Raw genomic sequence first — 14,631 nt, 5'->3', positions numbered from 1 at the left:
CAGTATGAAGATAAAGAAACATTGTTTCTAATAAAGTAAAAAGTTTTTGGTCACAGCAGCTAGGATATATCTTTTTGAATGTGACTTGTGTGAACAGCTGTTGCAAATCTATGCTCGTGTTAACGCCAAGGAAAGTACAATAATACTTATTTTCCAATGGGTGTGGTGAAGTTTTTGTAATTGTGATCTGGTTTTCATATGAAAGAACTATCTATTTGTTTTCTAAATAAGCTAAAATATTGTTGCAGGCTAGATTCGAACCAATGACCAATGGGTATCAATTTTTAATACTCGACAGTTCACAGCTATATTAACTGAGGAATCAATGGCGTGCAACCTATCAGGTATAAGGACAATTTTTACTAAGAGAGTAATTCCGGCGACGGACACTTATCTTCTTTGTAATAGCGGGAAAGCGTATCTCTGAGGTAAATTAATGTTAACTTCAGAGTGCAAGCCATTTTTAATTAAGTACGGGGACTGGGGCATCGACATAGTGGCAATTTGCCGGTAGAGTGCAACCGATTTTTACGCATCTTTGCATTCTCTGAAACACTCAAAAACAATTTTTCAAGAGTTTTCGTGGAACTATTCATACAGTGTGGTATTACACACAGTTAGTACTCCATTTTCCGAAAAGTAAATTCCAAAACAAGACATCACTGTTAATTACCTTTACGACAATATGAGCAGCGAGCTAACCAGTGACGTCAAAGGCATCACATGACTGTAATAGAGCGTTTTAGCGGCCTTTCGGGTTTTCAAATTATTTAAATTTCATTTCCGTTTTCACAAAAGAACACTGAAGTTTAAGAAGGAAAAGAGCACGGCATGAGTGCAAAATGACATAATTAACCATTTAAGACGATATCCAGGAAACAGTCAAATATCCTATTCTAATGACTCCATAGCAGAGCGATTTCTGCTGCAACTACACGATGGCATGCAACTATATCAACACGACAACTTTCTGCAGATATTACATTTGTCACTGATTCTGCGGTTTTCTGAATTGCTATGTTAAAGATATTTGATGTGTACGACAGAATACATGAGCGATTTGTCAAAGATACAGTTGCTGCTGACATCCTCTAGATTCATGACCACGCTTGACTGCATCGAACTACTTTCGCACGTCGATTTCTCGCGGGGTAAGGGATTCATCATCAGAAGTGGTATCCTAGGTCCCGCATATCAATCCTCTAAAGTAAGTCCGGAATGCATTGTGGAGACGAACTACGTCAATCGCCACCAAAAACCGTTCCTAATATGGGGCCAGCTCTTTAATGGGCTCAAAATGGTTCAAATGGCTCTGAGCACTACGGCACTTAACATCTGAAGTCATCAGTCTCCTACACTTAGAACTACTTAAACCTAACTAACCTAAGGACATCACACACATCCATGCCCGAGGCAGGATTCGAACCTGCGACCGTAGCAGCAGCGCGTTTCCAGACTGAAGTGCCTAGAACCGCTCAGCCACAGTGGCCGGCTAATGGGCTAAGCTAACCTCTTGAGTGACTTCGTAAGAAACGTGTTCGTGCTATTTTATTAGTTTTTTTAACAAATTTTCAGTCGTTCCCGTAGTTTTAAAAAACTATAGTTTTAAAATTTTTCGAATTACGTGTTTTAGAGACAGCAGTGAGCAGAACATGTAACTGTGAAAGTTCCGAAAACTAAATGCTTAAAAATATATTGCTGTGCAATATCCCTAATGCCTTACAATTTTAACTTATTCAGGAGGCAGGTTCTCCATTCATCTTTATCCATAGCATGCGAACCCTATCGGTATATTAGTACACGTAGGATACTGATTTACACAATTACAGCTGAACATTAAAATCTTTGGCTGTTTATCAGATAAGATTGGTTAAGTGGCAGAGCACAAATTTCAAAACTGATTAAGGCAGCGCCTCCTATTTGGTGCTGGAATCCAAGATTTAGCTCTCCTTCTCCCAACTTGTTTATTTTTGTGGTTTGACTAATGATGGTGGCTCTTGTTACCTTTTTTACAAATAGCAGATATGTATGATATAGATCACTCTCTTGACGTTTGCACTCCCCCTGCAATCTGATTGATCAATTTAGATATAAATCTCGCCATTTGAGGGGGCCTATATTCCCACAATTTTATCACAGTCCTTCCTACTACTTTCCTTTACATGTCTTGCCTTTTTCATCATCTCTTTCACTCCTTCTCTAGCACAGGTTCTGTATTACACAATGTGCTGTTTATTTTGTATTCTTCTACCAACTGGCCTCTTTTTTACCCCTTAATTTCTTTTTCCACTTTCCAACAGGTATACGCTGTATTGTAGGTGCACGATTGCTAGCCATTTTCATCTTCCTAATCATCCCCCACACCTCCGCTGATCTTCTATATAAAAGTGATTGCTCTGTTTACCCACCTATTGTTTCTCATATTTCATCTTTACACTTTATTGTTCATTTCTTAGCCCTTTTTTACATAACCCAGAGCTCAACTACATCTGATGCAGTTTCTTCGTTTCCTCAAGCACACCCAACAACAACTCTCTGGTCATTCACTCTCTTCTCTCCCTTTTCCCTCCTCCACTGCTTCCTTAACCGACTGTTTCAGAAAACCGTATAGTTCATCGGCGTTCCAATCGTCTTCCACAGCAATCTAGGTTCAGTAAGTAGGATTAAAATTGAAAAGGCGTTAGCTGTTTTCATTTTAGTGTCTAGCTGAATGACATAAATATATCTGAATTCTGAAGAAGCTAGGTTCAAATCTTTTTCCAGCAACTGGCCCCATTGGTGGTCTGGTCCCTCCAATGAATGTAGATAGGATTTCTCTCCCTCTTCCCATCGGAGCTAGAAATTAGTCTATGACGTTGATGATAGCGAAGTACATTAGGAATTGGGGAACCGACATAATAAAGACGGGAAAGAAAGAATGAAGAAACATTAGAGTTTAACGTTCCGTCGATAGCGGCATCATTAGACATCAAGCACAAGCTATTATTACGAATGGATGGGGAAGAAGTCGCCCGTGCCCTTTCTCAAAGGAACCATCCCGGAATTTTCCTGGAGCTGTTTAGTGAAATCACAACATACCCAAAACTGGCTGGCCAGACGAGGATATGAACCGTCGTCCTCTAGAATACGAGGTCCAGTATGCTACCCACTTTACCAGTTCTTTCAGTGGCAAGGTTGGGGAAATGTTGCGATTGTGCTTCATAAAGGAATCATCAATTTACATAAGGAAACACTTAACAACGAAATCTGGATTTTTTGTAGAAAGATTAACACCCCACTCTAACCCCCTTCGCCACCTTACTCAGTGAGTCAACGTGATAGTTGTTTGCAGAAAGTGATTTGAGTCTCTTCTAGATGATAACGAATGTGCCTGTTAATTGACATTGCATCTGATATAATACTTCTGTGTTCCACCTAACTAATACTTAATGTTGCAGCTGACTAAAAGATCTTCTATCTGGAATCCAATCTGAATCCTTTAAAGAAATTTAACCTACTGCACTATTCGTCAAACAGCTAACGGCATCAGGAAACACATTTCTATCTCCAGAAATAATTTAACATCAAAATTCAGCTGATAATTTATACACTACACAACTGTGCACAATGTAATATACGCTCTTTACCACCGAAAAAAATTATCATGCGGTCTTCCAGATATGGTTAATCATAAAACTTTGAGTTACAACTGAATTCTTCCGCTACTCTGTAACCAAACCAAATACCAGACAACGTCAGACTCTTCCCTGTTTCTGCTTTAATTGTTTCATATCCGACCACATGTGAAATCTCATAACAATTATGGAGAATATGAGGATAATTCACTACTTACTTCTAATCTTGCTAGCCTGGAACAGTAGGCTGAAAGCAATACACGAATACTGGCTAAAACAAAACCGCATCAGTCATCTGTAGTACTGAAACATATGTCTCCAGATTTCCATTTCCATTTAATTATACAGTAACCGCAAATTAGAATAAATTTGTCAATTATAGTATAAAAATTAAATGTATATCTACAAATAAACTATACCTAAAGGTGTCTCCCCAAATACAGGTGCTATTTACTGTGATATACTCTTTCAATAGAGGCTGTCTTTCCAATGACGAATCAGCTTATTTGTCAATTTGCGTAAAATTGAAAGCAGTCATAACCACAGCTTATAAGTTTGAAAATCGGATACTTAACTAGCTTTATGTTGACTTTGTTGTCTCTTTGGAGGCATGATTATTGGCACACGTTTTACTAGTTCGATGCAAATACCTACAAGTCTAATGTGGATAATCAAAGTGGTTGCTGCTCGTAAATAATAAGTATTTCCATAAGTTTTTGTCTTCTGTAGTTTTCATAGTAAACAAGCAAACGGTTTCGCAATTCTAAACCACCTTTCACAGAAATACAACTCCCTACGATTGCACTAACATGTCTCTCTCTTACAGACAACTCCACATGACTCACTAATAACACATCTCTTCTCGCCAAGTATGAAGCTGAAGAACAGATATATCACAATTATAAACCAATAGTCATAGCATTTTCATTACTAGTGAAGGAAGTATTCAATTCTAATTTACACCAGTTTTATGTAAATATTTCTAAATTTTGTGGAAAGGTGATTGTAAATAACTTTATAAAGGTAACATATTCGTAGTTTTTGCAGGATTGTTAAAATCATATCAAATGAAATCAGTAATTCACAGAATATATCTCTGACATAAGAAACGATTTAAATTGTTATTTTTTTATAAATGAAGTGATAGATGCCCTCCTGTATCTAAGGGTTTCTAATATGAATTAGACTTGATTACGTCGCATTACGCACGTGGGTAATAAACAGCTACCATTTCTCCCACAATTACTTAAGTAAAAATTATTCGTAGGTTGGCTTGAAAGCACGAGAGACCCCCTTACGCACTCCGAAAGAGAACCATTTTTGCTCTCGGAATTAAATTTCTCAAGGCCTTCATACATATGAAGTACTGAGACAAAGAACTTATTCGCGTGCTCACTAAGCATATCAATGAATTTTGCGTTATGGCACAAATGTCACATAATATTTTAGATGAAAGACTGTAATCATTTATACAGTGCACGACAGTAACATGCCCTCATTCAGGCCACATGAACTTACACAAAGAAACAAAGAAATAAACTGCTTATATTGACTTGCTACATCTATTCGTAAAGAGTTACATATTCTGAAACTACTTTTAAAATAATTCTCCAATACGAAGTGTTAACATGAAGAGTGAGCAAAACAACGTGAAATTATATGTTTTCACTTAAAACTTCCGGGCTGAGGCAGTGGTTAATGCATAAAACTTTCCCCTAACGTTTCATCTCGGACTGCGGGAGACATCTTCAGAGGTAAAGCGGCGAACATCTGACATTCAGAACGCTAATGATTCATTAAAATGTATTGCTGCGATCTTAACTCATTATCTGCAAGCTACCCCAGTTAAATGAATAAGGGTCTGCCTAAAAGAAATCTTTCAAATTGCTATGTTGCTAAAACTAGAGTGCAGCATTGTAAGCTGTACTGATCTACGACACACTGTTGCTAAATGTTTGAAGAACATCACAGTTCGTCTGACTGACATCAGTAAACAAGGGTATAATAGGTTTTTGGTGTATCTTTTTCAGATTTTCTCTTCTCGACACATCTATATACCTGGAATTGGATGCTGGTGTCCACAATGACTCTACACTCTTTTTGGAGTGTGTTGCCCTTGACTACAATGTTGGCGGTGCTGAGGTAAGTGTCACGTAAGGTGGCAGCTGCGTAAAATCCTGGCGATGCGAGAGTCTTTCCTCAGCTTAATCTAGGCGGCAAGGGTAGCAGAAATATAGAAAGAGGGATACGCTGCACTAGGTAATATGTCAGTGTCATGGATTAAATACCCTATTCTCTGCAAGAGCGAAAAGAGTGAGCGCTTGGAGCACTGTTGATGTTGATCCGTCTGTTGCGTGAAGACACTGAGAAATCTTTTTCTTTTATACGAGGTGCGGCTAGAAAAAAACCGGACTGATGCTGGAAAAAACATTTATTTACAATTATTTACAATTTCATGTTATCTCCTTCAATGTACTCTCCCCCTCGGTCTCTACACCGCTCCATACGAATTTTCCACTGTTCATAGCAATGCTGCAGATCATTTTCGGTAAGTCCATACATTACTTCCGTCGCTTTTTCTTTTACTGCTTCAACAGTCTCAAATCTAGTTCCTTTCAAAGCTGACTTGACTTTAGAGAAAAGAAAAAAGTCACAGGGGCCAAATCAGGTGAGTAGGGTGGATGATCTAAGATGGGAATGTTGAGTTTTGCCAAAAACGTCTTCACTGACAACGCACTGTGAGCTTGGGCATTGTCTTGGTGAAGGATCCATGACTTTTTTCTCCACAAATCGTTCCGTTTTCTCCGGACTCGCTCACGTAGGGTAGCCAGGACGCTAATGTAATAATGCTGATTCACTGTTTGTCCCTCTGGTACCCAATCAATGTGCACAATCCCTTTGATGTCAAAAAAAACAATCATCATTGCCTTGAATTTCGATTTTGACATTCGTGCTTTTTTTTGTCGTGGAGAACCAGGAGTTTTCCAATGCATCAAATGGCGTTTAGTTTCGGGATCGTAAGTAAAAAACCACGATTCATCGTAAGTAATAACATTTTGTAAGAAGGTGGGATCACTTTCAATGTTTTCCAGGATGTCAAAACAAATCATTCTTCGGCGTTCCTTCTGTTCAATTGTGAGACACATTGGAATCATTTTTGAACACACTTTGTTCATGTTGAAACTTTCATGAAGAATCTGCCTAATACTTTCCTTGTCAACTCCTGTTAACTCAGACACTACTCTGATTGTTAAACGGCGATCTTGTCGAACAAGTTTACCGATTTTTCAATGTTTGCATCAGTTTTTGCCGACAATGGTCTGCCAGTGCGAGTGTCATCACTGGTGTCTTCGCGGCCATCTTTAAATCTTTTAAACCACTCAAACACTTGTGTTCGCGATAAACAATCATCGCCGTACACTTGTTGTAACATTACAAACGTTTCACTTGCAGATTTTCCTAGTTTGAAACAAAAATTTGATGTTAACACGCTGTTCTTTCTGTACACTCAACATTTTCCGACGCACAGACAAAACGTCAACTACTTAAAACAGACGCCACGGGCAGACTGAGTGCAGGAGGCAGATGAAACTCGAGCAGTAGGCGGAGCGAGAGTCACGTGACAGGCCACGCGACTTTCAGCCTTATTGCATTCGTTTTATTGTTTCACCAGTACTAGTCCGGTTTTTTTCTAGCCACACCTCGTATATATCAACATCAACAGTGCTCCAAGCGCCACCGAATAGCTATATATATATATATATATATATATATATATATATATATATATATATAGCACTGTTGATGTTGATATATACGAGGTGTGGCTAGAAAAAAACCGGACTAGTACTGGTGAAACAATATATATATATATATATATATATATATATATATATATATAAGTAAGCTATTCGGCGGCGCCGCATTTCAGTATATCACCAGTGACTTCAAATTCAATCAAAACACAAACACACCAACTCTAGGCACGCATTTTACGTCGATCAAATCGGGTGCCAGTCTGTAACGCCAGTTGAGTGTATTTAAAGCACAGGGGTAGGACAAAATACAGTTAGCTCCCTCATAAACACACATATTTCCTAAATCCTTTTTACAGACGTGCTCGTATATGTGGAACACCAGGTTTGCTTGTTATTTCCCATGGTTATTCCGAATTTTTTAAATACGTTAAATTTCAAAAACTCATACGAATCAAAAATATTTATGACAGTACAAGATAATGAGGAATAAACGTTTAGCATTTCAAATTTGATGAATATTAATGAGATTTCAATTGTAACACTGCGTACACCCTGACAAAAATCACGTGGCTCTGTCTCAAAATCAATTCAACAAAGTATAACAGGAATTGAGGGACTGTTAGAAGAATCAGAAAATAGAGAAACATTTCACTTAACAAATGTTCCAAAATAATACATCAAGCATCAATAAACATCTAGTTAAAGCATTATTTTAGCTCCTCTGAGCACACTAAACCGCAGCGATGTGAAATAATATCTTTACGTAAATAAGAGGAAAATTATTTGAACTCTCAGAACAACACAAATGTGGCAGCAGTGTAAGTGCCTGTCATCATTCCCCAAAATGCATCCAATCCAGAGAAGATGTAACGTCATATTAATGAGTGTGCTCATGCTGCCAAGTTCTTTGCAAATTTGAGTCGATTTTTAAATAACTGCAATAATATCACATACACTCCCTAACAGTAAAGTTTCATTTCGTGTGTTTCTCCCCTTCTGGGTGCTTCATTTTTTGTCAAGCAGTATAACAGTAAGCTTAATAATACGATAATAAAAGTAGTAGACTGTTAAAAAGAAAACGTAGCATCTATACTGTACCACAGTTTGGCAGCTGGAGTGAGAACTGGGTTAATAAAGTGCAGAATAAGTGCTTAACATTAAGTAATTAAAATTTTGCAGTGGCATATTTAATGAATTGTCTGCAACAATGGCTTGTTTCAGTCCTTTGAAAGCACTTTCTTTCAGCCAATACTTAGAGTCGTTCGTAACCATTCACAAAACATTACACATAACGGATATTCTGATGACCTACAAACTAGGTCACATTAGAATTTGGATACGACAAAAGGTTATAATCCGTAGACCCACTACGCTTTCGCACATTTGACAGTAAAATTCCTCCTAGCCACATAATTAAAGAAGTTCTTATCTCAATAACATACTCCATGTTCGGAGTTTTAAGGAAAGACAGCAGGCTAGTGATTAACCAAATCATACTTCATAAAATGATGAGAATGTGCTTGAGAACAAGGCTTTAAAGAACACCCTCCTAGCTCAGAGTTTAAGGCTTACCTGGCATGTAGAAGTAAATCAACCCAAGGTAACACTATATAAAATAACATATGGAACTCCACTTAACCTTCAAAACTCCAAGACAACATCAGTGTTATATAACCTGTCACGTATAGTAATAACAACAAATACTTGTTCAGATTAAAAAGTAATGTAACACTGTAACACGTACAGACCACCCCTATAAATGTCCGGCCAACATACCTCTTTCTACAAATGGGCCACGTCCTACTCACAGCAGGAACAAGCTCCATCGGCACTGACCCCAGTGGCCACTTAGTAGCGTCAGCAGCGACTGTAACCAAGTCAAAATGGAACTGGCTGCGACCCGCTCTAGTTCACTTGCCCGAGCCAAAACACCAGGAGTCTAGAAACTAAACTTCGGAACACAATGACAGTTCCAAGTCCAAGTCCATAATCTGCGGGGAGTTAAGCCACCCGAAACACAGTCTACAAATAAGGAGTCCACAGTTGATAACAGTAAGAAAGTACAGCTCGCATTCTATGATTCGTTGAGTAGAGAGCATCTACGGACAACACATTCGCTCCTGAAAATTCGAGTATTCTCAGATAGATGCGCCAGGGTCCTGTTGAGAATGCTGGCGATAATCCGAATTCCGGAACGGATGGAAACCAACTGTCTGCTGCAAGTACCATTGTAAACAGTGATGTCACTGCACCATCCCACGTCGTGTACAGTGCAATAACACGCCAACTGTATCAGTCGGTTTGCTGTTACCTCAGGTCCTTCCTGTTCGTAGATTCACGACCGACGCCGCTCGCGGCCACTCTTCGCTATCTCCTCTGCTTTGCACACAGGAGGCGCCACTGTACAGAGCCAAAGATCACACGTCACATCAAACGGCACAATATGTATATCAAGAATACTAAAAAATTTCGTACATTACTGAAATATGCACACCGTTTAGGTATGAAATTAATCTACGTTAAAAGAGCTAGACTGATACTTATCATTCGTTTTGTAAGTAGGCTGTTTGGGTTTTTATATTGGTAACGCCACGTAGCGCTCTGTATGAAAATCACTGGCTGGGCTGTGTGCAGTCTGTGGCTGGTTTGCATTGTTGTTGGCTATTGTAGCGTTGGGCAGTTGGCCGTTAACAGCGCATAGCGTTGCGCAGTTGGAGGTGAGCCGCCAGCAGTGGTGGATGTGGGGAGAGAGATGGCAGAATTTTGAGAGCGAACGATCTGGACGTGTGTCCATCTGAAAGAGTAAATTTGTAATATTGGATATCATGGACTGATAGATATATTATGACTTTTGAACACTATTAAGGTAAATACATTGTTTGTTCGCTATCAAAATCTTTCGTTTGCTAACTATGCCTATCAGTAGTTAGTCCCTTCAGTAGTTTAAATCTTTTATTTAGCTGGCAGTAGTGGCGCTCGCTGTATTGCAGTACTTCGAGTAACGAAGATTTTTGTGATGTAAGTGATTTGTGAAAGGTATAGGTTAAAGTTAGTCAGGGCCATTCTTTTGTAGGGATTATTGAAAGTCGGATTGTGTTGCGCTAAAAATATTGTGTGTTTAGTGATGATGAGAATAAGACAGAAATGTCTGAGTACGTTCAGTTCTGCTCAGCTGTTTGAAAATCAAATAATGTAAGAGGTTCATCAGCACAGTCATTCATAAATTTTTCTAAGGGGACATTACAGTTTGACATCTAATTAGTTCTGTATACTACCTGTCAAATTTAGTGCTTGGGGCACGAGCTGTTTTCTAATTTGTCGAAAAAAGGTAATTTTAGAATTTTTCTCCCTCTTCGACAAATTTCTGCGGACGCCCATGGTAACTTTGGACGACTTCTGCGGCACTAGTGTGTCGTGATCGTGGCGTTGTGTTACAGTCTCGTCAGCTCTACGAGATGTACGGTCGTCGCAGATGGTGTGTACCCCACTTTACTGATGCATCCATGACAACATCCGCAAATTCTTTTGGAACGAAGGCATCTGGACGTAACAAACGGCGCGTTACAAATCTATGAGCGCTGAATTTTTACTTCAATTTTATTAATTGCTCTCCATTTCGCTGATAACGAAGAACAATTTTTAAACTTACGAAAGATGGTGGAGTACGTTAAGTCTACTGATTTGAATCATTGTGAATCAGCCGCGCTGAGAAACAGCAGAGTTCAGAATCAAGTACACAAGCTCCACTGCAGCTCACATAACGGTTCGCCAAGAGACGGAAATCCGAACGGTCCACTTAACGACAGTTCTTGCAGTCCCATAGAAGGGTAGCGACTCATTCCATACAGAGAGCCGTTCAAGACTCGAGTGAATAAACTAAATGAACTAAACAATGGTTGAAGGGTTCACTGTAGCAAATATCTGCTAATACTAATATTGCTCGCCCCTATTTTGGTCACAACCGAGGTAGATTCTTCCTACACGTTGGTCAGCGGCCTGAAGATAGCATAGTAAAACCCTGAAACTGGTTGCCAAACAAAGTAAAGTTGAAAATTGATGGCTGAAAAGTATTTAATTTGACATCCTCTATCGAACAGCCGAATCCCGCAACCACCTCTAAAAAGATGGGCATACAGAGCCTAAATGAACCAATTCCTGAAAAGGATATCATGTATTTATAATTACCGTAACGCAAAATCACTACACAGAGTGAACGTTAACTAAGACTCGTATATGTTTCAGCTGCAGTTTGTTATCTTTCAGTTCATGAATAGACGCACGTGCTACTTAGGTTGTCTGGATTAGACGTAAAGAAACTTTTTCGACGTGTACTCGATCAGCATACTGTCATCAGATCATTTCTGTTTTTCGCGTGCTTGGGAAAGCTGCAATTTCAGAAAACGTCTACGGAATGGTGAGAGGCCAGAAATAATTCCCATATTATGCAACTAACAGGATAATGAAATGATAACAAATTATACCTTATATGTTAAGAAATGGAAACTATAAGACGCAAGTTATTACACCAGGAATTCTCATTAAACGAGGTAGGTGGCAAGAATTCAAAGGGCAGAATCTGAAGTTCGTGGGGAAAACTTGTCGGCTAGTGGAGGAAAAACTATACTTACTGACTGAGACTAGAGCGCAATGAACAGAATCACTGATTTTAATGAGAAGATCACTGCTACGAAAACGACAGCAAAGGTTCATATTGGCTAGGCTTAACAATGGCAACGAGAATATCTCAATACAGAAAGCTTAAATAAGACATCTGTGACAGAATTGTTGTCGTAAATCATGTGAGTTAAGAGAAAACATTTCAGTAGTTTTAGTACTGGAATCCCTACAACCTAATCACCTAACTTGGCTCCTGTGAGTTTAATTTTCAGTTTTCCCGTGCTGCAAAACATGATGATGTGTGAACAAACGATGATCTTCTTCAAAAATAAAAATTTAATGGAGATTATGCAGTTGCCTTGGTGGTCATGTAGTTTCCAATGGCATTTATGTCATACCGAAGGGGAAAGTAACTGTTAAGATCTGCGAAATCATTTTCATGTTCTTTCATGTGCGCAGGAATGTTACATCACGTGACGATGTTTCCCTTTCACGGGGCCGGACGTTCAATGACAGTACATGTTCGGTAAACTGATTGTAAGAGCATACTGTTGAGCCGTTGATGCACATTTGGAACAACTGTCCAGCAAATCTAATAAACTAAAACAGCTTCTTTGCGCTCAGTGGTGTAAAATTTCATCGAAGGACGTTTAAGTTTATGATGATTCGAAACCATTTTGATGAATATTGGCGTTAATTTCGTTTTTTTCCAAATAATGAATTTGATATTTTATTTTTGCGGATGCTTACAGCATCAACTGGTTTGAAAATGAAAACATGGGCCAAGTAGGCTGTATTCTGTTTATTATTCGTGCAGTTGACCGATTTCAGCCAAGTTATTTTTTAGCACATATATAAAAGCTTCACACTTCATACCACATTCAGAACGAGGATAATAGAATGTAGTCGAATTAGTCGGGTGATGTTAAGGGAGTTAGATTAGGAAATGAGACACTTAAGGTAGTAAGTGAGTTTTGCTATTTGATGTTCGAAGTGGAGAGGATATAAAATGTAGACTGGCAATGGCAAGGAAAGCGCTTCTGAAGAAAAGAAATTTGTTAACATCGAGTATAGATTTAAGCGTCAGGAAGTCGCTTCTGAAAGTATTTGTATGGAGTGTAGCCACGTATGGAAGTGAAATGTGGGTGACAAATAGTCTAGACAAGAAGAAAACAGAAGCTTTCGAAATGTGGTGCTACAGAAGAATGCTGAAGATTAGATGGGTAGATCACATAACTAATGAGGAGGTACTGAATAGAATTGGGGAGAAGAGAAATTTGTGACACAACTTCACTAGAAGAAGGGATCGGTTGGTAGGACGTATTCTCAGGCATCAAAGGATCACCAATTTAGTATTGGAGGGCAGCGTGGAGGGTAAAAATCGTAGAGGGAGACCAAGACATGAATACAATAAGCAGATTCAGACGGGTGTAGGTTGCAGTAGGTACTGGGAGATGAAGAAGCTTGCACAGGATGGAGTAGCATGGAGAGCTGCATCAAACCAGTCACTGGACTGAAGAAAAAATGGTTCAAATGGCTCTGAGCACTATGGGACTTAACTGTTGTGGTCATCAGTCCCCTAGAACTTAGAACTACTTAAACCTAACTAACCTTAGGACATCACACACATCCACGCCCGAGACAGGATTCGAACGTGCAACCGTAGCGGTCGCGCGGTTCCAGACTGTGGCGCCTAGAACCGCTCGGTCACTCCGGCCGGCTGGACTGAAGACCACAACAACAACAACCACATTCTGACAAATCGCTGGTGTATGTGGACACGTATATATCGTACTTCTGTCGATATGTGTCACACAAAAATACAATAGTGTGCATGATTACGTCTATTTGTTGGCATATTGACTGATGAGACATAATCATGGATGTAATCATACACATTATTGTATTAATTTTGTGCCACATATACACAGAAATACGTTGTGTAGCTGTCTACATGTACCTGCGAGGTATTTGATCTTTAAATAAAGCACGAAGCTTAAGATATGTGCTTGAAAACGACCCATGATTGAAATTAGACTATCACACGGATAACAAGCAGAATACGGCCTACTTGGGCCACGTTTTCATTTTCAAAAATATGAATTTAAGATGGAGCCAGTATACCAAAAAATTATTTGTTTTTACTACTTTTTGTATTCTTCATAGAGAAGAATACCGACAGTCATGAGATTTTGCTTTATTATTTTGCAGTTTCATCTGGAAGGTCTAATCGGTGATGGCCCTTTTGGAGACCTCCTCAACAAAGTCCTCGATGTCGTCGTCCCAGCCGGATTGAACAAGGCCAAGGAGATGCTCTTGGGAAATGTGATATGTCCTTTTAAAAATGTAGCCAACAGTTACTTAGCTATTCAGAGGAAAACACTGACTGATTTGTTTTGTGCTATTGGTGTCACGAAGCTTTGCCCGTAAGTTTGCCGTTTACAGTTTGTGCATTATCAAACAGAAATGTTCTCGGTTTTCTGGACGCGTCACTTCGAATGAAATGACTTCAAAACTGAGATGATGATGTTCAGGTATATAGTTGTATGAGAACATGACAAATAAAAAAACAACTAAATTTGGACATTATTAATTCACAGTACGTCGAAGTCACACATAAACGTGTATTCCTAATAATATGA

At 39.0% G+C, this 14,631-nt stretch overlaps 1 protein-coding gene across 1 annotated transcript in view; it reads left to right on the top strand.

Moving 5' to 3' along the window:
* The window catches only part of LOC124775148, a 31,400-nt gene extending 16,981 nt beyond the window's left edge, over positions 1–14,419 (top strand). The window contains exons 3-4 of the mRNA XM_047249988.1: positions 5,645–5,756; positions 14,201–14,419. Coding sequence (XP_047105944.1) covers positions 5,645–5,756; positions 14,201–14,419 — 331 coding nt within the window. The remainder of the gene's footprint in view (positions 1–5,644; positions 5,757–14,200) is intronic.
* The last annotated feature ends 212 nt before the right edge of the window (positions 14,420–14,631 follow it).

This window comes from Schistocerca piceifrons, chromosome 2, assembly GCF_021461385.2.
Source record: "Schistocerca piceifrons isolate TAMUIC-IGC-003096 chromosome 2, iqSchPice1.1, whole genome shotgun sequence".
Taxonomy (NCBI): Eukaryota; Metazoa; Arthropoda; class Insecta; order Orthoptera; family Acrididae; genus Schistocerca; species Schistocerca piceifrons.
This window is presented reverse-complemented; position numbering and strand designations above follow the sequence as displayed.